The 20,189-nt window shown below is 56.2% G+C and overlaps 1 protein-coding gene across 2 annotated transcripts; it reads right to left on the bottom strand.

Moving 5' to 3' along the window:
* Positions 1 to 438: 438 nt before the first annotated feature.
* On the bottom strand, positions 439 to 19,565 carry BIK (BCL2 interacting killer). Of its 2 annotated transcripts, XM_069489714.1 has the most exons (5): positions 19,506 to 19,565; positions 4,921 to 5,067; positions 2,838 to 2,936; positions 2,065 to 2,191; positions 439 to 1,072 (listed from the first exon to the last, which is right to left on the bottom strand). In XM_069489714.1, exons 2-5 carry the CDS (start codon positions 5,058 to 5,060, stop codon positions 980 to 982), a joined length of 459 nt encoding a protein of 152 aa, XP_069345815.1. In that variant the 5' UTR covers positions 5,061 to 5,067; positions 19,506 to 19,565; the 3' UTR covers positions 439 to 979. The 2 variants fall into 2 exon arrangements, 1 of the variants encoding a protein (XP_069345815.1); XR_011235703.1 differs by lacking the exons at positions 439 to 1,072; positions 2,065 to 2,191; positions 2,838 to 2,936; positions 4,921 to 5,067; positions 19,506 to 19,565 and adding exons at positions 1,259 to 1,584; positions 1,639 to 1,867.
* Positions 19,566 to 20,189: the final 624 nt, after the last annotated feature.

Genomic DNA, 20,189 nt, shown 5'->3' with positions numbered 1-20,189 from the left:
GTGCTGGGAGGGAGGTGCCCTGGAGGGCCATGGCCCAGTCCAGCCAAGGTGCAGCACTTGAGGTTGGGGGGGGCGGGGCCTGGTGGGGTCTAGAAATGGCCCTGGGCCAAGGCCTGGAGCAGGCAGTGAGCCTGAAAGGTGGGAGGCCTGGCCTTCCTGCCCCGGTGCCCTTGCCTGGCACCCCCTCCCCATCTTCCCCCGGCTCTGTGAGCAGAGCCATGGAGGGTGTGTGCAGGGAAGGCTACAGGAATCCTCATTTGAACAGGCACTGAAAGCCCAAAGGAAATCCTAACTGGATTTTCCGCACCAGGCCAGGGCAGGGGGAAGGTAACTTCTGCAAAGCCTGGAGCCAAAGCCCAAGGTGGCACTGGTGGTCCTCAGGCGCAGGGAGGAGACCAGGAGCCTGCCCCGCCCCCTGCCCTCCCAGGGGCAAGTCGGAGCCTGCACTGGCGCTGCAGACCCCCCAGAGAGGACCAGAGACCACTGCAAAGCAACAGTTTATTGAACTCCCCCATACTGCACTTCTGACAGCAAAAGAAAACATAAAAAAAAAGAAAAAAAAATATTGAGCTCCCCCAGCCCTCAGAAATTGATCCAGTGGATTCTCTGGTGCGGGCATCACAGATGCGGGGGTGTGACCAGCACTCCCCCCGCTGCCCGCCACATGATCAACCGGCAGGACAGGAAGACTCCTTCATGGGGACAGGCCGCCTCCCGGGCTGAGCCAGGGTCAGGACAGCAGGCCCAGCCAAGCCTTGGGACCCCAGAGGTATAGCAAATTCATTTGCCCCACAAATAACAAAATCTGAAAAAACAAACACTGAGTATAAAACCTCAGCAGTGTCCCAGCACTATCTCTGAGTTTAAATATAAAAAAAGATCATCAAAAAACTCCAGTTAGAAAGGCAAGGAAACTGCTCAGCCACCACCTCCAGGGCGGTGGTGGGGTGGGGACCGGCCCCACCCTGGGCCGCGGGCCTCACTTGAGCAGCAGGTGCAGGCCCCTGCCCAGCAGCAGCACCAGCAGCAGCAGCAGCACCTGCTCCCATGCCGGGACGGGGACGGGGCACACCTGCGGGACAGAGGGAGCAGTGAGGCCGGAGCGAGCCAGACAAGCAGGGGACTGCGGGTGGTAAGGGGGAAGCCCAGGGAGCTGGGGGTCTCGAAGGAGCTCGAGGGGGCCGGGAAAAGCTGAGACCAGAGGATGAACCACTGAGCTCGGCAGAGGGAGGAGTGGAGTGGCCCTGAGAAGGTGGCAGAAGAGGGGTGGCCAGCCCGGCCCGTGGGATGCAGGTGAAGACACTGCGAACACAGGTGAGGGGGCCAGCTGTCCTGGAGGAGAGCAGCGGGGAGGGGGCAGCATGGGAAGAGGTTGGCTGGGCAAGCTGCTCGGAAGGGGAGGCACCTGTCCTGGCCAGGAGAGTCCTGCCTAGCGCATGGGGCTTCCCGGGCAGAGGGAGAAGCCGCCTGTGCACAGCCCGTCAGCTCCTGCACTCACACCTGTGCACACACCCGTGCATTCTCCTGTCTGTGCACTCACACCTGTGCACACACCCGTGCATTCTCCTGTCTGTGCACTCACACCTGTGCACTCCCCCCTGCATTCTCTTGTCTGTGCGCTCACACCTGTGCACGCACCCATGCATTCTCCTGTGCGCTCACACCTGTGCACACCCCCGTGCATTCTCCTGTCTGTGCACTCACACCTGTGCACACCCCCGTGCATTCTCCTGTCTGTGCACTCACACCTGTGCACACACCCATGCATTCTCCTGTGTGCTCACACCCGTGCATTCTCCTGTCTGTGCACTCACACCTGTGCACACACCCATGCATTCTCCTGTGTGCTCACACCCGAGCATTCTCCTGTGTGCTCACACCCATGCAGTCTCCCTTCACTCAACCAGGAGCTTCAACCCGAAAGGCCAGTGGGACACGGCAGATGTGCAAACGGGAAGCAGAAGATGACAGGGAGAGGTGGGGACTAAGGCAGACCAGGGATGTGCCGACCAGACAGCCGACACAGGCAGCAGTGCACGTCGGATTGTGAATTGAGGGTCTTACCCAGGGCCTGGGGCTGAGCGACCTCCAGAGCCTGGCCACGTTCTCCCTGAGGTTGGTGAAACCGTCGCTGAGGCTCCCGAGCACACCCCAAAGGACCGGCTGGTCACAGGACAGCCCCAGCCGCAGCCTGCAAGACAATGCGAGGGTGAGCAGAGACAGCCTGTGTCCTAGGTGACATCATCGCAGCTGTGAGGAGCAGAGGGCCTATCCTTTCTCACCCCCACTGCCACCCTGGTGCCCCTTCTGGGGCACCTCCACCTGAGGACCTCTCTGCACGTACTGTTTGTGGTCAAATTCACTCTGATTTCCTGTTTCCTCCCCATCGTCCGCCTGCCCACCGAGGGTTTGGCCCTGCGCTCCGGAGGTGGCTGTGCGGAAAACCAAGCCCCCTTCTGCAGGACCCCAGGCAGGTCACTGCCCACTCATTCCTCCCCGGGAGACCAGCCGAGAGGTCCTGCCTCCACCGCCCAGGATCCGGACTCACCCAGCATGTCCCTTTAAGTCAAGACCCTCTTGGAAAGGTACAGTTGTGGCTTGATACGGAACGAGAAAGGGCCTTTGGCTCTGCCTTGTCACTGCCCAGGCCCGGGAGGGAGGGCTGGCAAGGGCCAGCTCCAGGAGTGGGGGCCGGCGGGAGCAAAGGGTCTCAGGACTGCCTTGGAGTGTCAGGGCCATTTCCTCCCAGTGCTGCCTTGGGCCCAGCCCTGTGCTGGGTTCTGGGCCTCCACCCACCTGCCCACGGCCCCCTGCCCAGGGCCCCCTCCCCAGGTTACCTGCGCATGGTCATCCTGGGCAGCCGGGCCAGGCGGGGGCTGCTGAGACGCAGGTTCATCTCATCCCCAATGTAGGCTAGCCGCAGGGCCACCTGGTCACTGTGGGGAGCAGGGTGTGGCTGCAGTGAGACCAGTGGCACCGGGCCCCAGCCAGCCCCACCCAGCTGAAGCTTCTGATGGGGCCGGGAGTGGCGCAGAGATGAGGGGCAGTGTCCGATTTGGGGCAGGTGGTGAGCCTTTCTGCGTCCCTCCTGATGCCCACTTTGCTTTAAAGGTGCCCTGAGGTCCCACCCGTGGATGCATTCTGAGGAGCCAGTCATTTCAGATGACGCCCCTGCCAGGCTGGCCACGGGGGTGCCTGTCCCGCCCCTCATGTGCCCTCGTGGCCGCCCTCTGGTGGGAGGATGGGGACTTTCAGGCATGATCTGAGCCTCACGGGGTGGGCGGGGGTGCACACTGGCTCCTGGGTGATCAGCAGGGCAGGCTCCAGGCAACACACCTGCACGCCTGCGCACCCACCCACGCATTCACGCCCACAAAACCTGGTGGCCTGATTTCCCTGCAGACTCCTGGGACAGCCCCACCTGGTGGTGCTTGGAGGGAACGCGGGACGATGGGAGGGCACATGTGGGGACCCTGAACTCCCCTGGATGACCAAGTCCTGCTTCCCACAGGGGTCTCAGCTTACCCCCTCCTCAGTGGGGTGAGGGGGCTCCAAGAACTGCCCCCGAGTCCCCAGTCCTCAAACTGCCCCTGCTGTCATCATGCCTCTCAGAATGGAAGGACTAGTAAGCCCCTGCCCGGGTCCCCCACCCTGAACCAAAACCCGGAGTGAGATGGAGGCTGGCTTGCCCCCTACATACATGCACGCACATACATGAAGACTAGAAGTCCCTCTCCTGGCTCAGGGCATCTGGGCCTCAGCCCTGCCCTCTGGGTTTGCCACACTCCATCCTGTGACTGGGCAGTTTGGCTGGGAATTCCCAGGCAGAGGGGCCACCTGCTCGGAGCCCCGCCCGGCCGAGCCCCCGCTGCCTGCACCCTGCCACCTGCCCAGGTCTGTGCTCCTTGCTCTGGGGTGGTGGGGATGGTGGGGGGATGGTGGAGGGTGGGCCGGCAGTTGGGGTGGGAGCTGTGGCCTCATCTCTACCCTGTTGCCCTGTGAGACCTCAGGAAACACTGCCCCTGCCCTCGTCCACTAATGGAGCAAGGAGTGGGGAGGGGCCACATGGTCTTTGGGTCCCGAATCCCTCCAGCCCCAAACTCCCAACCAGCCCGATCCTCCCTCCAAGACCTAATGACTAAAAATCCTGAGGCCTAAAGCAGAAAGGAAACACCCAGAACCCTGGAGCTGCCCTTGGGCCTGTGGGGGCAGCAGCTCCGGTGGGGCCTGGCTGTCCTCTCCAGCTCAGGGTGGACACCGAGGCCAGCAGCCACCTGGTCTGTGCCGGGAAGAGTAAGTGTGCACGTGGCGGGGGGGGGGGGGGGGGAGCGGGAAGCGGGCAGTGGGCAGGGGCAGCGGCTGCCCCCGGACCCAGCTGGCAGCGAGCTGGGCTCGGGCCCCACCTCTACCCTGGCCCCGGCAAGTCCTGCTGCCGCCAGGGGCCGTGCCATTCCTGGGCAGATTCCTTCTTTTGGCCTCAGTGATTCCTCAAGAAACTGCTGCCCTAACAGCCAGGGCCAGGAACTATGTGGCTCCTCTGGTCCCCCCAGTCCTGGTTTATACAATGAGCCCCCCATCCTTTGCGAGGCCTCTAAGTGGGCTGCAGGTCAAGACTGCCCTCTGTCCAGCTCCAAGGCCAAAGGCTCGAGCCACCGTGACAGTGGTGCCAGGGCCCATCTTGGGACTGTGAATGTGCTGGACGCTGAGGGGTCCCTCTGTGAGCTGGTGTCAACAGAGTAGGGGCCCCAGAGTCAGGTGGGGTGCAAGGTGAAGTCACCTGGCCACCAGCCTCCATGACCATGCCCAGGGAATTTTCTTCCTTGGAGCCCTGCAGGGGACAGAGGGAGGCTGGCCATCTGCAGATGCTCCCTGCTTCACACAGGTCTGCTTCTCTACCCCACGCACGCCATTGACACCTACCTGCCCCCGAGGCACCTCAGGGGGTCGGGGTCCTCGGCATCCATGACACTGACAACCTCCAGGATCAGAGGGTCCAGGAGATGCTCGAACCGGAAGGTCTCCATGAAGAGGTCCGTGGAGATAGGTCTCACCTCAGACATTGCTCCTCTGGGGCAAAAGGACAGAGTATGAGTGGACCCCCTAACTATGCAGTGTGGGGGCTCACTCACAAGACACCTCCTCCTGCCCCGACTCTGCTGATCTACTAACGCCGCCAATATGGCCCAACCCAGCTCATGAAGGCATGGATCCTGCCCCACGCTGGCTGTGCGCCTCTGGGCCAGTCACCAAGCCCCTCTGTTCTTGGAAGGGAGGGACTTGGAGATGATTCATAGGGGCCCCTGCTTCTTCTCTTTGTTGTAGAGTATAAACATAAGGCGGTCTCTACCGCCGGTCCTCACCGGCAGCCCCACTGGAAACCCAAGCACCTGCTGCCAGCAGAGGGGCCGCCGCTGGGCTCCACCAGACAGCAATTGGCCAGCACCACCCAGCCAGAGAGACGCTATTTTGTGGTTATTGAGCGAGAAAGGCACAAAAGCGAAATGGAAACAAGTCATCCCAATCCCAGGGGAACCACTGCTAACTCTTCCCATCTCTCTGCGAAACACACGGCTTTTCAGAAGTGGGATCACCCACACGCAGCGTTGCACGGCGTCCTCTCTGGGCAGGTGCTGCTGCTGTCCTCTCTGACGTCCGCTCCCCCTGGCTCTTTGCTAACCGAACTCCAACTGTCTTTGGGGTGGGTGGCCCTGCACCCTCACTCATAGCCAATCGTGACCCTCCCCTTCTTCCTCACTTCCCCAGCATTCCTTGCAGCTGGTTGCAGCAGTGTACCCCAGTTCTGGCCAATGACATCTCAGGGAACCCAGATGTCGGGCTCGACACAGCCAGGGCAGCTCTCCCTCCTGGAGGGCCGGAGCCGCGGCAGCCAGCCAAGAGCGGCAGCGCAGGGAGGCAGGAGACCAGGCCTGCCCGCAGCGAAGTGCGGTGGTGCGAGGAGAAAACCCAGTGTGTTCACATGGCTGCGGAGCCTCCTGTTCCTGGCAGCCAAAGGCCTTCCTAACCACTGTACCTGTGGGTTCCCACAACATCGGTGAGTATTCGCTCATGACGCCGACTAGGATTCTGTGACCTGATTCACCAAAATTGGCCCCACACTCTCCCAACCAGCCGGTACCAAATTTGCCCCCATGGTACCAAACAGCCTCAGGTCAGTATGATGATGGTGAGGATGTGGTCCCGGGACCTAACGGCCCAGTCCGAATCCCAGCTCTGGCCGTCAGTAGCTGCGTGCCAGTTTCTCCATCTGTAAAACGGGGTTGATGAGCACCCGCACCCCGCGCCGGGCTACTGGGAGGATGAAACAAAGGAGTCCCGTTCCAAGTACTCGGAACGGCGCCTGCCTCGCCGTGACAGGTAGACATAGCCATCTCGACCTTCATACTTCGACCCAGCATTTCCCACAATACACCCTGGGTCTTTTAAATTTGTAATTCTTCAGGGCTGCCTGCACACGCCACTAACTTGCTGGACACTTTTGTTCTGAGAGAACACTGTGGCTGGTGAAGTTCATGACTGAGCCAAGAGGGGACATAGCCCGAAGCCTCCCACAGCCCAGTCAAGAGTAGACCAAAGGCCGGGCGCGGTGGCTCACGCCTGTAATCCTAGCACTCTGGGAGGCTGAGGTGGGCGGATCGTTTGAGCTCAGGAGTTCGAGACCAGCCTGAGCAAGAGCGAGACCCCACCTCTACCAAAAATAGAAAGAAATTATATGGACAGCTAAAAATATATATAGAAAAAATTAGCCGGGCATGGTGGCGCATGCCTGTAGTCCCAGCTACTCGGGAGGCTGAGACAGGAGGATCGCTTAAGCCCAGGAGTTTGAGGTTGCTGTGAGCTAGGCTGACGCCACGGCACTCACTCTAGCCTGGGCAACAGAGTGAGACTCTGTCTCAAAAAAAAAAAAAAAAGAGTAGACCAAAGTCCATCCCTGAAGTGGACCAAGCAGGACACACAGGGCCACCCCCCTCCAGGGACACCCTGTGGCTAAACACAGGTGCGTGCTCACTAATTGCTCCCAGCATTAAAGTGAAATGCTTCCAGGCAGGAGCTCAGGGGAACAGGAAGTTTTGGCCCCTGCAGGTGTCTCGGGGCTGACTCCAGGCAGGTTATTAACAACACATCCAAAAGGCACGCAGTGCAGGAGCTGGGCGTGCACTGTGACGTCATCAGCCTGGCAGGCATGGGGCCCCGGGCATTCTAGCCTTTTAGGGAGAAACCGCAGACAGCACTGTTCTTGGAGCTAGAGTTGGAGAAAAAAAGAAAAAATGCCCAGAACGTCTGCTGAGAAGGAGCTGTTGAGAAATGAGAGACGGCTGGGCTGCTTCGGCTTCCTAGGAGGAAAGGAGAAACGAGGTTTAATCTGTTTCAGGTGGAAGCGCAGCTCTACCAGGGCAAACACAGTCACAACAGCCACAAAGAGCCACCTGCACCTGTCAGGCCACACCTTCCCCCGTGGGCAGAGAAACAGGTCTGACCTAGTGGGGGAGGGAGACGGCCCCAGCAGCCCAGAAGGGGGGAGGGGCTGCCACCTGCAGGCACCTGCAGGCAGCCTTAACCGCTCACAACCCAGCCTCAGCAGCTCCCCCAAACCATCCAGCCAGGGCACAGGGACACGCTACAGGGAGGGTCCTGGTGGCATCTGTATGAGCTGTAAATACCCAAAGATACCATTCTGGGTGCAAAAGTCTTGACACATTTGTCACAGGCAGTACTTGGTAGCAATTAAAAAGGATAACGTAAACCTAGATCAATCTGCAATGTAAAGAGGTGAAACAATAGTTTAGAAAACACTGGGTACCAACATTAGCATGGTTTGAAGCCACTTTTGTAGATCAGACAAGCCAGAGATGACTTGACTTTCATGCTCTTTTTTTTTAAGGAGACGGGGTCTCACCTTGTCACCCCAGCTGGAGTGCAGTGGCCTGATCATAGCTCACTGCAGCCTGGAACTCCTGGACTCAAGCGATCCTCCCACCTCAGCCTTTGGAGTAGCTGGGACTTCAGGCATGCACCACCATGCCTGGCCAATTTTTTTTTTTTTTTTTTTTTGGTAGAGACAGGGTCTCACTCTGTTGCCCAAGCTGGTCACAAATTCCTGGCCTCAAGCGATCCTCCTGCTTCAGCCTCCCCAAAGTGCTGGGATTATAGGCGTGAGCCACTGTGCAGGGCGTCTTCTGCCTTTTATTAAATAATTCAGGTGTTGAGTTTTTGCATGGGATGTACTGACGTTGTAAACCCCCTTTCCCAGGCCAGACTTGGACTTCACAGGGGCCCCGTGGCACTGACCAACAGCCAAGCACCCATTTTGGACAAGGACACCGTCTTCCTTGTCCATCTTGCTGCGCTGGTGGCTTGTTAAGAAGGGAAGGAGTGTGTGAACTAAAATAAAATTTTAAGGCTCACCCCCACCCCACCAGCTGACTGAATGGACCCCCTGGTCGCCAAAGGAATATCTTAAAACTAAGTTGCCTGCCAGGAGGAGGGAGGTGAGACATGCCTCATCATGCCCCTCTCCCTTCTTGGGGACATCCTTTGTAACCCATTAACAGGCCTAAGGGTATGCAAGACACACCTACAGGCCCTCAATTTACACAACAAATCTATGTCTGGTGGCTTGTCTCTGATAAACAGCAACTATGTTAAAACACTCCAACCCTTTAGACAAAGCTTCATGTCTTTAACCAATTAAAAGCCAAAGAATCTTTAAATCCACCTGTAACTTGCAAGCCCCCACTTCGAGATGGCCCACCTTTTCGGGCCAAACCAATGTATGAGTCCCATGTATTGATTTATGACTGTACCTGTAACCCCTGTCTCCCCGAAATGTGTAAAACCAAACTGTAACCCAGCCACAGCGAGTCCACTTGCTCAAGGCCTCTTGGGCATGGCTCTGGGTCATGGTCCTCCAATTTGGCTCAGAATAAGTCTCTTTAAAATTATTTTACAGAGTTTGGTTTCTTTTCCGTTGACAGGGTCCAAGATCCCACACTGGAGTCTCTGCAGGACTTCAGCTTGGGAACGCCCAGCAGTGAAGGAAAAGAATGAAACTACGCAGATGACGTGTCAGGGTCCTCCCCAGCCCCGCCCGAGTCAACCCTGGATAGCCACCGATGAAGAACATCTGTTAATTTCAATAAAAGGTACGAAATGGGAAGTATAGCAGACAGGAACATTTACGTAGAAAATCAAAGAGATCCGGACACTGCTATGGTCTGAATGTATTCCCCTAAATTCATGCATTGGAAAATTAATCCCAATGCAACGGTGTTGAGGTGGGACTTTTAAGCAGTGACCAGGTCATGAGTGCTCGGCTCTCAGGAATGGATTAATGCAGAGGCGAGTTAGTTGTTGGGTGCAGGTGTTCCCGGTGAAAGTCTAAGTTCAGCCCCCTTCCTCCCCTCTTAGTCTTCCACCTCCTGCCATGGGATGACACAGCACCAAGGCCCTCACCAGATGTGCCCATCGATCTGATCTTGGACTTCCCAGCCTTCAGAAGTAAATCTCTGTCCTCTAGAAATTACCCAGTCTCAGGCATTCTGTCATAACAACATGAAACAGACTAAGACACCTCATTAGAACTACCAGTGGAGTTAAGCGGTTGACAGATACAAGATCAATACATAAAAGTCAATATAATTCTTACTCATCAACCACAATATAGTAGGAAATAAATGTATCTTTACAGCAACAGAAAACCAAGGCTTTTGGTCAGAAATTAACCTAATAAAGGATGCATAAAAGTCTAAAACTCCATTAAAGCACATTAAAGACCCAGATAAATGGAGAGAGAGACAAATCTTCATGGGTGAGCTGTTGTGACATTGCATAGATTGCAGGCAGTATGTGTATTAGGTGGCATTTAAGGAACCTCTGGCCAGCTGGGGCGAGTGGCGTCTATGCAAACAGTCATTTCCCTAGGAAAGCAGTCCCAGCCCTCCTTTGCATCTGTCCCCTCCGTCCCCTTCCCTCCCCAGCTGAAAGGCAACCTCCCAATGCTCCTGGAGACCCCTGCCTTCCCCCCCAAGGCAAGGGCCACAGTGGGACCCCAGCCACTGTGAGCTGAGCTGTGAGCTGGACTGATCCTCACCCTCACCCCGTCCTAACATCCCTCCCCTGGCAGACACTCCCAGAATCCTTGTGCACTACAGAGGAAGAGCGTCCTAGCCACCAGGGTGGGCGCTCCGCCAGGGGTCCGCGGAGTAGGTTGGGCCTACATGGGGAGTCAGCACCCACTCTCCACCTTCCTCGAAGACCCTTCCAGCCCCTGCTGCCCTCCCTGTGTGAGTGGGCCTGGGACAGATGCCAGTCTCACCTTGGGTTAACAGCCTAACCCAACCACTCACCCTTTCTGTCCCTGGGCCTCAGTTTCCCCATTTGTTGTTAAATGGGGATAATGATCCCAAACTAAGGAGGCTCCGTTTCCAGGCAAGAACTAGCACTAACAGCCTCTCTATTATAATCCCAGCTGCTGTTTGGAACATCTACTACTGGCAGGCAGTGATTAAGCCTTGTATTTGGATTAACTCATTAAATGTTCAGCATTGCCCTCTTACCCCAATCTGAGCCTTTCCTCGCCTCTGCCGACGTGATACGGAGAACAGCGCTGTCATTAGCTGGGCCTGGGCTGGCCTTGGGGCTCTAGACAGAGGGAAAACAGTGTGGCCAGGGGGCTGGGCTGGGGCCCTGCCCAGGTAGGGGCCCTGCTGCTGCCTCCTCCTACTCTGGCCTCTCTTGGCTGCCCCGCCAACCCAGTCCCAGCCAGCTCCTGCCTCGCCCTGGCTCCAAGTTCTTTGCTGGGCTCTCTGCAATCTGACCCCCATGAGGGAGCAGTCTCAGACCTGACCCTGTCACTGCTGTTTGGCTCTCAGACCCCTTCAAAGTCATGCCACAACCACTAGAGGGCCCTTCCTCTTGCAGCCCTGCTGTGACCACATTCAAGAAAACGGGCTTCTGGCCCGGGCTCGGTGGCTCACGCCTGTAATCCTAGCACTCTGGGAGGCCGAGGCGGGTGAATCCTTTGAGCTCAGGGGTTCGAGACCAGCCTGAGCAAGAGCGAGACCCCCATCTCTACTAAAAAAATAGAAAGAAATTATATGGACAGCTAAAAATATATATAGAAAAAATTAGCCGGGCATGGTGGTGCATGCCTGTAGTCCCAGCTACTCGGGAGGCTGAGACAGGAGGATCCCTTGAGCCCAGGAGTTTGAGGTTGCTGTGAGCTAGGCTGACGCCACGGCACTCACTCTAGCCTGGGCAACAAAGTGAGACTCTGTCTCAAGGAAAAAAAAAAAAAAATAGAAAGAAATTAGCCAGGCTTAGTGGCACACACCTGTAGTCCCAGCTACCCGGGGGCTGAGGCAGGAGGATCACTTGAGCCCAGGAGTTTGAGATTGTTGTGAGCTAGGCTGACGCCACGGCACTCTAGCCAGGGCTGTCTCAAAAAAAAATAAAAATAAAAATAAAGAACTTAGCTCAGGGACACCTTCTCAGACCCACAGAATCTAGTTGGGGGCCTCTGCGGGGTTCCCCATAGCTCCAGCTGACCACACTCACTGTTGCCCAGTTTCTTACCTATGGTAGTTTAGAGAATGGGCTCTGGAACTAGGCTGCTGGGTGTCCTTGGGCGAGTTAACTAACCTCTCTGTGCCTCACATTTCCTTACTTCTAGAAGGGAGATACTAGTAACACCTATTTCACAGGCCTGTTGTGAGGACAAAACGTATGACCCACGTTAATAGACCTGACAGAGTGAGCAGCTGCTATCATTAATTTCTGGTTCCCAGTCCACAGCCTAGAGCTTGCATAAAGCAGACAGACATTTGTTGAATGAATAAATGAAGGCAAAGTATTCCCAGAGGACCCACTGTGTCGATGCATTGCAGTTGCCCTGCAGGAAATGGGACTGGTTTTTATCATCTATTTTTTTCCCAGCAAATTTGCAAATGAGTAGTTGAAACCCTTGTTTGGTGAAAAGGAGACACACCTACCCTGTGTCCCTACCCAGGCTGCAGCCCACACCTAGCCACCTACACACTCATCAGTGGAAAAACCACTGAAAAAATTAGCCACCAGTCTGGAGCTCGGAGCTCTATTTTATCCACAGAGGTTAGGATGCAAATGGCGCAGAAGAGGGCGCCACACCCTGGCCTGCAGGGCCGGGGGGGTGGGGTGGGGGGGAGGTTCTGGACCCTCCTGCATTTGGTGACCAGCTCTGTCCTTGGCTGTGTGACCACAGACTCATCTGGCAAACAGGGAAACGCCATCTCCCCTCCCATCGCATCAAACCCGAGCAGGTAGAGATGTATGCCTCCGGGGCAGGTTCAGGAGGCGAACAGCGAGATGGGAGTGAGGCTGCAGGGGTGCAGCGCAGGGGGTCCGGCTCCCGGTGGGGACCGTCAGACAGGCAAGATCTCAGCCAGTCCTGTTGAGGGCCAGCAGGCGGGAATGACACTTCCCATTTCACAGAAGGACAAACCCCGAGACGGAGGGACCAGGTGGGTCACAGGAAGGGTCAGCTGGGTTGAGCCAGCTGGGAAACCACCTGCCCTCCCCTCCACCCAGCCGTCAGCCTGGCCCTGGCCCATGAGCCTGGGGTGACGCAAAGCACCGGGAACCTGCTCAACTCAAGCTCGGCCCTGCAGGAAATGCCCCGCGACCTTGCAGCCACACAGACCCGGGTTCCACTCCCAGCTCTGCACCGCCCCACCGCCCCCCCCATGCTGGAAGTCCCCTAACCGCTGAGCCTTGCTGGCTCTTCTGCACAGAAGTAGCACTGCCTTAGGGCTGCTGAGAGGATGGGCAGATACACTGTTGCCCTTGTTCTGCCTCCTAGCAGGGGCTGGTTAACTCAGTAAGAGCTGGTTAACTCAATCAGCAGGCTCAGCGGGAGCCAGGGGCGCTCACACTCCACAGAACAGCAAGCTCCTACCTCTCTGGAGGTCAGTGTGACAGCCAGCATCCAAAGTCACACATGCACATAACCTGATTTCCAGGAACATGTCCTACACATACCCCTGCATGTACCCAGCAGCCTAAAGAAATTAAACAATGGACCTGCAGCCCGCCGTGCAGACCTTTAAGGAACATGGCTACAAGAACAGAGCCAGGAGAACAGTGTGCAACTGCGCCTCCCCTGTGTAAGAAGGGCATGAATACGGAAACACGTCTACAGGCACAGACTATCTCCGCAAGGAGAAATGAAATTAGTAAAGAGAAGAGGGTGTCTGTGGGATGGAGGTGTATGCTTTGTAATTTCAAAATTTTGCTATCATGTATGTGGCTGGCAACACCCATTCAAAACTGAAGTATAAACAAAAACAATTGTTAATGGCTTGAATTTGTCTGAAATGAGATGTTTGATATTTGTCCTCAAGGTTTTTTCAGGAAGCTCAAATCACAACACGCTCTACTCCCTTCCCACCTGCTGGGGAAGTCCAGACTCCAGACCCCAACATCAGGAATCTGCAGATACCCAGACTGCTTGTTCTGGAGGTAGGTGGGGTTCACTTCCCAGTGCCATTTTGGTCGTGTCTGTGTACACTATATATGAATGGAAAAGCATGGGAGAAAGATCTGGAAACTACAGTGATACCTTTGAAGAGGGCAATGGAACTAAGCGGGTGGTTGGCATGAGAGGAAGGAACAGACTTAGTTAGCGTGTTTCCTCGCTCACCCAGCCTCCATCGGGACACTGCTATGTGGTCCCAGTAACTATACCTCTCTCTCTCTCTTTTTTTTTTTTTAATTTAAAGAGGGGAGTGAGAAAAAGGGATTCAATTTCCTTTTTTTTTTCTTTTGAGACAGAGTCTCACTCTGTCGCTGTGGGTAAAGTGCAGTGGCGTCATCGTAGCTCACTGCCACCTTGAACTCCTGAGCTCAAGCAACCCTCCTGCCTCAGCCTCCCGAGTAGCTGGGACTACAGGCTCGTGCCACAATGCCCAGCTATTTTTTTCTATTTTTAGTAGAGACGGGGTCTCGCTCTTGCTGAGGCTGGTCTCGAACTGCTGAGCTCAAACGATCCTCCCGCCTCGGCCTCCCAGAGTGCTGGGATTACAGGCGTGAGCCGCCGCGCTGCCCACTTCCCCTCTCTGACCCCCGCATTTCCTCAACTGCCCACAGGGATAACAACAGACCCACACTCAGGGCTGTGGTGAGGATTAAATAGACTTCACACCCAGAAACCCTTCGGAAACTCGGGGCATCACGAGAGGCAGACAGAGGCGGCTACTTTCAGATCTCTAATCATACTTCTTCGCCCACCCCATCATGCTTGACCTCGGGGGAACCTGCGCAGGGGCAGATGTGTCTGCCTCTGGGGCGACAGGATATCGCCTACAGAGTGACAAAGGTTTGTTTCCTTTTTGCCCGGCATATTATAGAGATGGTCCAGGTGTTTGGTTCAGTGTCTGTTTATCCAAGAAAGCAAACCCCACTCCGCAGCCCGAGGTGGACCCGGACCGGGTCAGGGCCCTGAGCCTGGCTCTGCCACGGGGCCCTCGGCCGGCTGGGCCCCTGGGTTCAAGGCCAGATCCCAGTGTGACTTTGGAAAACTTCCTCAGCCCCTCTGGGCCCTAATTCCTCATTTACAAGACAAGAGCTAGGGGAGAGATGTCTTCTGTGTCCTTTCCTGACTTCAAACTTTGGAGGGCGTGTAACAGATTAGTAACTCTGGACTAATTTTGAACTGACCCCAAAAAGGGAAACCCTGTGCTTTTCTCTCCCCATTAGCAAAGGACAAAGTGTCAAGACACCACCTAGGTCTGCAGTTGCTAAAATTTCAAAAGCATGTATTTAAAATAAGTTCTGAAATGTCTGGGCCTGGGAGTAAGCTAAGGACTGTACCCTGGAGCCAGCCTACAGGCTCTCCCGCCTTCCTGAAGGTGTTTGGGTCTCCCCTTCGACAGCACCCCAGCCCTTTGAACCCCATCCCTCCTCGCACCCTCCCTCTGCCCCAGACAGCCCCGGCCAGGCATGGGCACCCCAGAGATCACCTCCTCCTCTCCCTCCCAGGACGGAATTACCTGCTCCTCATCTGTGTTGTCCCAGCACCTTGGGTAAACAGCCCTGGATTGGCCACTTAGCCCATCAAGGTCTCCTTAAATGTTTACCTGTCTGTCTGCCCCAGCCGCCAGGAGCTTGGCCCAAGTACAGAGCAGGGACTCAGCGAACGGCAGAAAGGGGGAGGTGGCCAGCCCCAGCAGAAAGGGGGAGGTGGCCAGCCCCGGGGACCAAGCAGTTCACAGCAAAATAGTGAGAATGAAAGATGGGGTTAACAGGTGCTGGGCTCACAGTGGCAGGCAATTCCTGGCTGGGGGACCCTGGACTAGACACACACCCTCGCTGGGCCTGGCTGTCACCTTCTATGCAAGGCCAGGAAGGAGAGCCCCACCTAGCAACTGGCACGTGTGCCCTATAGCCCTAAGTGGAGGAGGTGCTACATGCACAGTGTACAGTAGGTGCTCACTAATGGGCAGCCAGCATTCAGGGGGCCTGGAGCTCAGGAGAGGCGCACACCCAGGCTGGCCACCGTGGGGCCACATGACGCACCACTGTCTACTACAAGTGGGAATTTCAGCTCCCCTGGAGCAGGCAGATCTCTGCCCTCACCTGTAGCTCCAGGCTACAGACACACAATAAATCATCTCTTGGGGAGAAAATTTAAGAATCTTCGGGCGTAGTGGTCACATCTGTAATCCTAGCACTCTGGGAGGCCGAGGCGGGAGGATAGCTTGAGGGCAGGAGTTTGAGACCAGCCTGAGCAAGAATGAGACCCGTCTCTACTAAAAGTAGAAAAAAATTAGCTGGCCAACTAAAAATAGAAACAAAAAAAATTAGCCTGTAGTGATGGTGCGAACCTGTAGTCCCAGCTACTCGGGAGGCTGAGGCAGGAGATCACTTGAGGTTAGGACTTGGAGCAAGAGCAAGACCTTTTCTCTACTAAAAAAATAGAAAAATTAGCCAGGCGTTGTGGCCCGTGCATATAGTCCCAGCTACCTGGGAGGCTGAGGCAGGAGGATCACTGGAGTCCAGGAGTTTGAGGTTGCTGTGAGCTAGGCTGACGCCACAACACTCTAATCAGGGCGACAGAGTGAGACTCTGTCTAAAAAAAAAAGAAAAGAAAAGAAAAGAAAAGAATCTTCCATCTTAAATGTCCAAAATCACAGGGACCCTCAGCCAAATAGGCAGAAATCAGAAGCCCCCTCTCTGTGTCACGCTCGGTGGCTTGCACTTCCCTGGTCTGGGTAACTGGGTTCTCCCATCCCCAGAAAAACAAGTTTACCTTGCAGTGCAGGCCCGGAGGGTGTTTTGTATTGTCACATCCTAATATTGACACTAGGAAAATCAGCTGCCCTCTCTGTCTGCCCTGTGGCCGCCCACCCGCCTCCTGCCTGCCTCAGAGCCAATGAGGAACCGGGGACCAGGGACTGATCTCACATTGTGTTTCTCCCAGGCCCAGCCCCAGCCAACCCGTGGCAGGACAAGGGAGAGACAAGGAAGTGGCCACCTATATCCAGTCCAGACCCACTGCTGGCTTCCCGGTGGCCGCCGACAACAAAACGTGAGTGTGCCGGGAACTGTTCTGAGCAGCGTAGTAGGACTCTCGTTGGGGCCACTAAGTCCACAGCAGGGGAAGCAAGAAGCCATGAATTGTCTACAAACTTAACAGGTTCACTAAAAACAGGATGCTTTCCAGGGAGAGGGGAAAATACCGCCCGCAGTGCTGTCAGCTCCCAGACTCACTGGCAAACTCGCCCTTCCTTCCCCAATGAGCTCCTTCCATTTATTCCAAAGACAATTCGAAGTGAAAAACTGGACCGTTAGTAGTGGTCTCTGGTTTCTTTGCAGTTCAGTGAATCCAGATGTCATTTAATGTTACGCCTGCTAACTGCCTGAAACTTACACTAATCAGCATGGATGCAGCCCCTCTATCCAACCCAGGCTGTGACAGGCACCAGGGATCTGCCATTTGCCACTCTGGTCCTCATGGAACTGTCAGGTCTGTGTGAGCACACAAATGCATGACGTAATTTCAGTCGTAGCATCCTTAAGACAGTAAAGTGAGGTCTTAGGACAGAGAAGCAATGGGAGGGGTGAGAGGGATATGCCTTGAGATAGGGTAGTCGGGGAAGACTTCTCAGGAGGTGGCAAGTGAGCCTAGATAGCAAAAGGTAAGCCAGACACCCGTCGGGACCGGGCTGGGCTAAGTTGATCACTGCAGTGATCTGTCTCAGGGCTCACACTAGCACCTGGGAGGCCTCATAGCAGCCCCGGTGCTTGGAGAATCTCCCTGCTGAGATTGTTCCTACCAAAAAACGATCAACTGGAAGGCAGCTTAGCTTGGTTAAATGAACGTGCCACCAAGGGAAAGGACAGTCTGAGTTCTCAGGCATTGGCTAAAAGCCCACACCCCAGAGGCCAGATCCCCAGACACTTGACATTTTAAACTAAAAACAAAGACCTGGAACCGTGGCTCACGCCTGTAATCCTAGCACTCTGGGAGGCCAAGGCGGGAGGATTGCTTGAGCTCAGGAGTTCGAGACCAGCCTGAGCAAGAGCAAGACACCGTCTCTACTAAAAAAAATAAAGAAATTAGCTGGGCAACTAAAAAAAAAAAAAAAAAAATATATATATATATAAATTAGCTGGGCATGGTGGCGCATGCCTATAGTCCCAGCTACTCGGGAGGCTGAGACAGGAGAATTGCTTGAGCTCAGGAGTTTGAGGTTGCTGTGAGCTAGGCCAACACCACGGCACTCTAGCCCGGGCAACAGAGCGAGACTCTGTCTCAAAAAAAAAAAAGAAAAAATTTAAAAAAAAATTAAACTAAAAACAAGCAAAAATGAAACTTGTAAAACCTAACACCAGCAACAGCAAGGCTGTGAGAAAACCACAGATAAATCAGTCAGTGACAGCCCTGTAACCTTAAGGGTCAGAAAATGAAAAGAGTGAAGAGGAGAGTGAGTGGGAGGGGCAGCCAGGGGTGCACACCTGTCCCAGGGTTAGGAATCGGACCCAGCTTTCCTTGGAGGGCCTGGGCAAGTCGGGGCCCAGGTACTGCCTCAGGTGACCGTTTGCAGACCTGCAGAACAGTACTAACACCAAAAACGTGCCACTCCTGATAATTTATTCCCAAACCATGCCCAAATTAAGGAGAAATAAAGGTGTTAACTCCAGGGAAGCTACGACTTGAGTGAGGCCCATTTTACAGAATGAACAAACTGAGGTTCAGAAAGGCAGACTGGCCTGTCCAAGTCCGCATTGCTGCACAGGGGCTGCGTGGAGAGGTTCCAGCTTGGCTTCCAATAAAGGGCTCTTGGCTTGGGCTGGACAGCCCTGGCATTTCTGTGTGAAAACGAGGTCTCCTGCTCACGGAGGCAGGCACAGGTTAAGCATTTCCCTGTCCTAGTGCCCGCTGGACTGCCCCCTTCTTAACGTGGGAGGGAAGAGGCTACCAACTGTCCCTTCCCGGGAAGCTGGAGCTCCCCGGCCAGAGCAGGCGCTGCTGTTACAACAGCAACAACAAAGACGTTACAACAAAAATGTTACAGCAGCAACAACAACAACATCCCACCCCACAGGATGGCTCATTCCAGCAAAAAGAGCAGCAACGGATGGTTTACAAAGAGGCCAGAGCGCAACAACGAAAGTGAGACCAGCCCCAGGGCTTGTTCCCGCCACGCCCCGCAGGCGGCCTGACGCCTCCCGGGTCGCCCCAGGGAGCGCGCCCCGCGGCCACTCTAACCCCGAGTGCCCAGGCCGTGGGCTCCCGATTGTCGAAACCAGATCTGGACGCCGCTGCCCAGGCTCCAACGCGGGCCCCGCGGGGCGCACCTGTGCAGGGCGGTGGGCAGGTGCGGGCCGGCGGCTGCGCCCGGCGCCTGTTCTGGACTTTCCCTGCGTCCCGCAATAAAGCTTTTCTGAACCGGCCCTTTCGCAGGTGCGCGGCACCTCGGGAGCCTCGGATCGCGGCGGGGACAGGTGCGCGACGCCATCTTCTCTCTTTGGCGGACGCCGCAGCTGTGCCGTTCGCGCCCTGAACTGGCGGCGCCAGGCTGCGCCCTGGCCGGGTCCACACCGCCTCCGAGGCCAGAGCCCGTCCCCGAGGCCGCGCGGGAGGGCGGTGCGGGAGCCGTAGAGCATCCGGCCCTCGGGTGCTCAAAGAGGTCGGGACGCAAAGAGGCCGGGGCGCAAAGAGGCCACCCCATTGCACAGATGCGGAGACTGAGGCCCTCACGGTCCGCTGCTGGCACAATCGCGGGCGAGGACCTGGGGCCCCCGGCCAGAAAGGGGACGTTTAGGAGCCAGAGTCCAGAGATTTCGCCCCGCAAGCGACTCACCCGCGACTTGGCAGGGCAGTGAAACCTAGGCACCGGTCCCCAAACTTCCAGCCGCTCTGCACCCGGGGAAACTGCCTGTGCGCTTACCTGCCGGGCTCAGGCTGGTGGGAGCGGCGCACAGTGACAGGGACGGGGTTCCAGACTCACCTCGCGGTGGCAGAGGCGGCGTCGCGCCGGGCAGGAGGCGTATTGTCTGCGGCCGGGCAGCCCGCGCGGAGCCAGGTCGGCCGCCCCGCCCCTGCCCCGCCCCTGTCCCGCCCGGCCCCTGGGCGCCGCACCCTCCCCCGGGGGCCGCCCCTCCACCTCGGAGCCGGGACTCGGGCTCAAAGGGCAACAGAACCGTTACAAGTGCGTCTGTTTACTTGTTTACTGTCTTTCTGCCTCCGCCTAGTGTGCAGGGTGTTTTGTGCCGCGCGCTGCTGTTTTCCCTGCGCCCAGCCCGAAGTGCACTCGGCCGTCCGGAGGAATGTTTGTGGGTGGGCCCAGGGCCTGAACCTGGGTGCATAATCCCAGCTCTCTGCACGGATCGCCCCACTGGTGCTCAACCCGTGTGAAGAGTGTAGGATCGGCCGGGCGCGGTGGCTCACGCCTGTAACCCTAGCACTCTGGGAGGCCGAGGCGGGTGGATCGTTGAGCTCAGGAGTTGGAGGCCAGCCTGAGCAAGAGCGAGACCCCGTCTCTACTAAAAATGGAAAGAAATAATATGGACAACTAAAAATATATACAGAACAAATTAGCCGGGCATGGTGATGCATGCCTGTAGTCCCAGCTACTCGGGAGGCTGAGGCAGGAAGTTTGCTTGAGCCCAGGAGTTTGAGGTTGCTGTGAGCT

The sequence above is a fragment of the Eulemur rufifrons genome, chromosome 16 (genome assembly GCF_041146395.1).
Source record: "Eulemur rufifrons isolate Redbay chromosome 16, OSU_ERuf_1, whole genome shotgun sequence".
Lineage (NCBI taxonomy): Eukaryota > Metazoa > Chordata > Mammalia > Primates > Lemuridae > Eulemur > Eulemur rufifrons.
This window is presented reverse-complemented; position numbering and strand designations above follow the sequence as displayed.

Excerpts from the sequence above, each read along its gene's own strand:
- BIK (XM_069489714.1), bottom strand. The coding sequence starts at position 5,060 with ATGTCTGAGGTGAGACCTATCTCCACGGACCTCTTCATGGAGACCTTC. Across the intron at positions 2,937-4,920 it reads CTGAGGTGCCTCGGGGGCAG|TGACCAGGTGGCCCTGCGGC; the intron begins GTAGGTGTCAAT and ends TGCTCCCCACAG. Across the intron at positions 1,073-2,064 it reads CGCTCAGCCCCAGGCCCTGG|GTGTGCCCCGTCCCCGTCCC; the intron begins GTAAGACCCTCA and ends TCTGTCCCGCAG.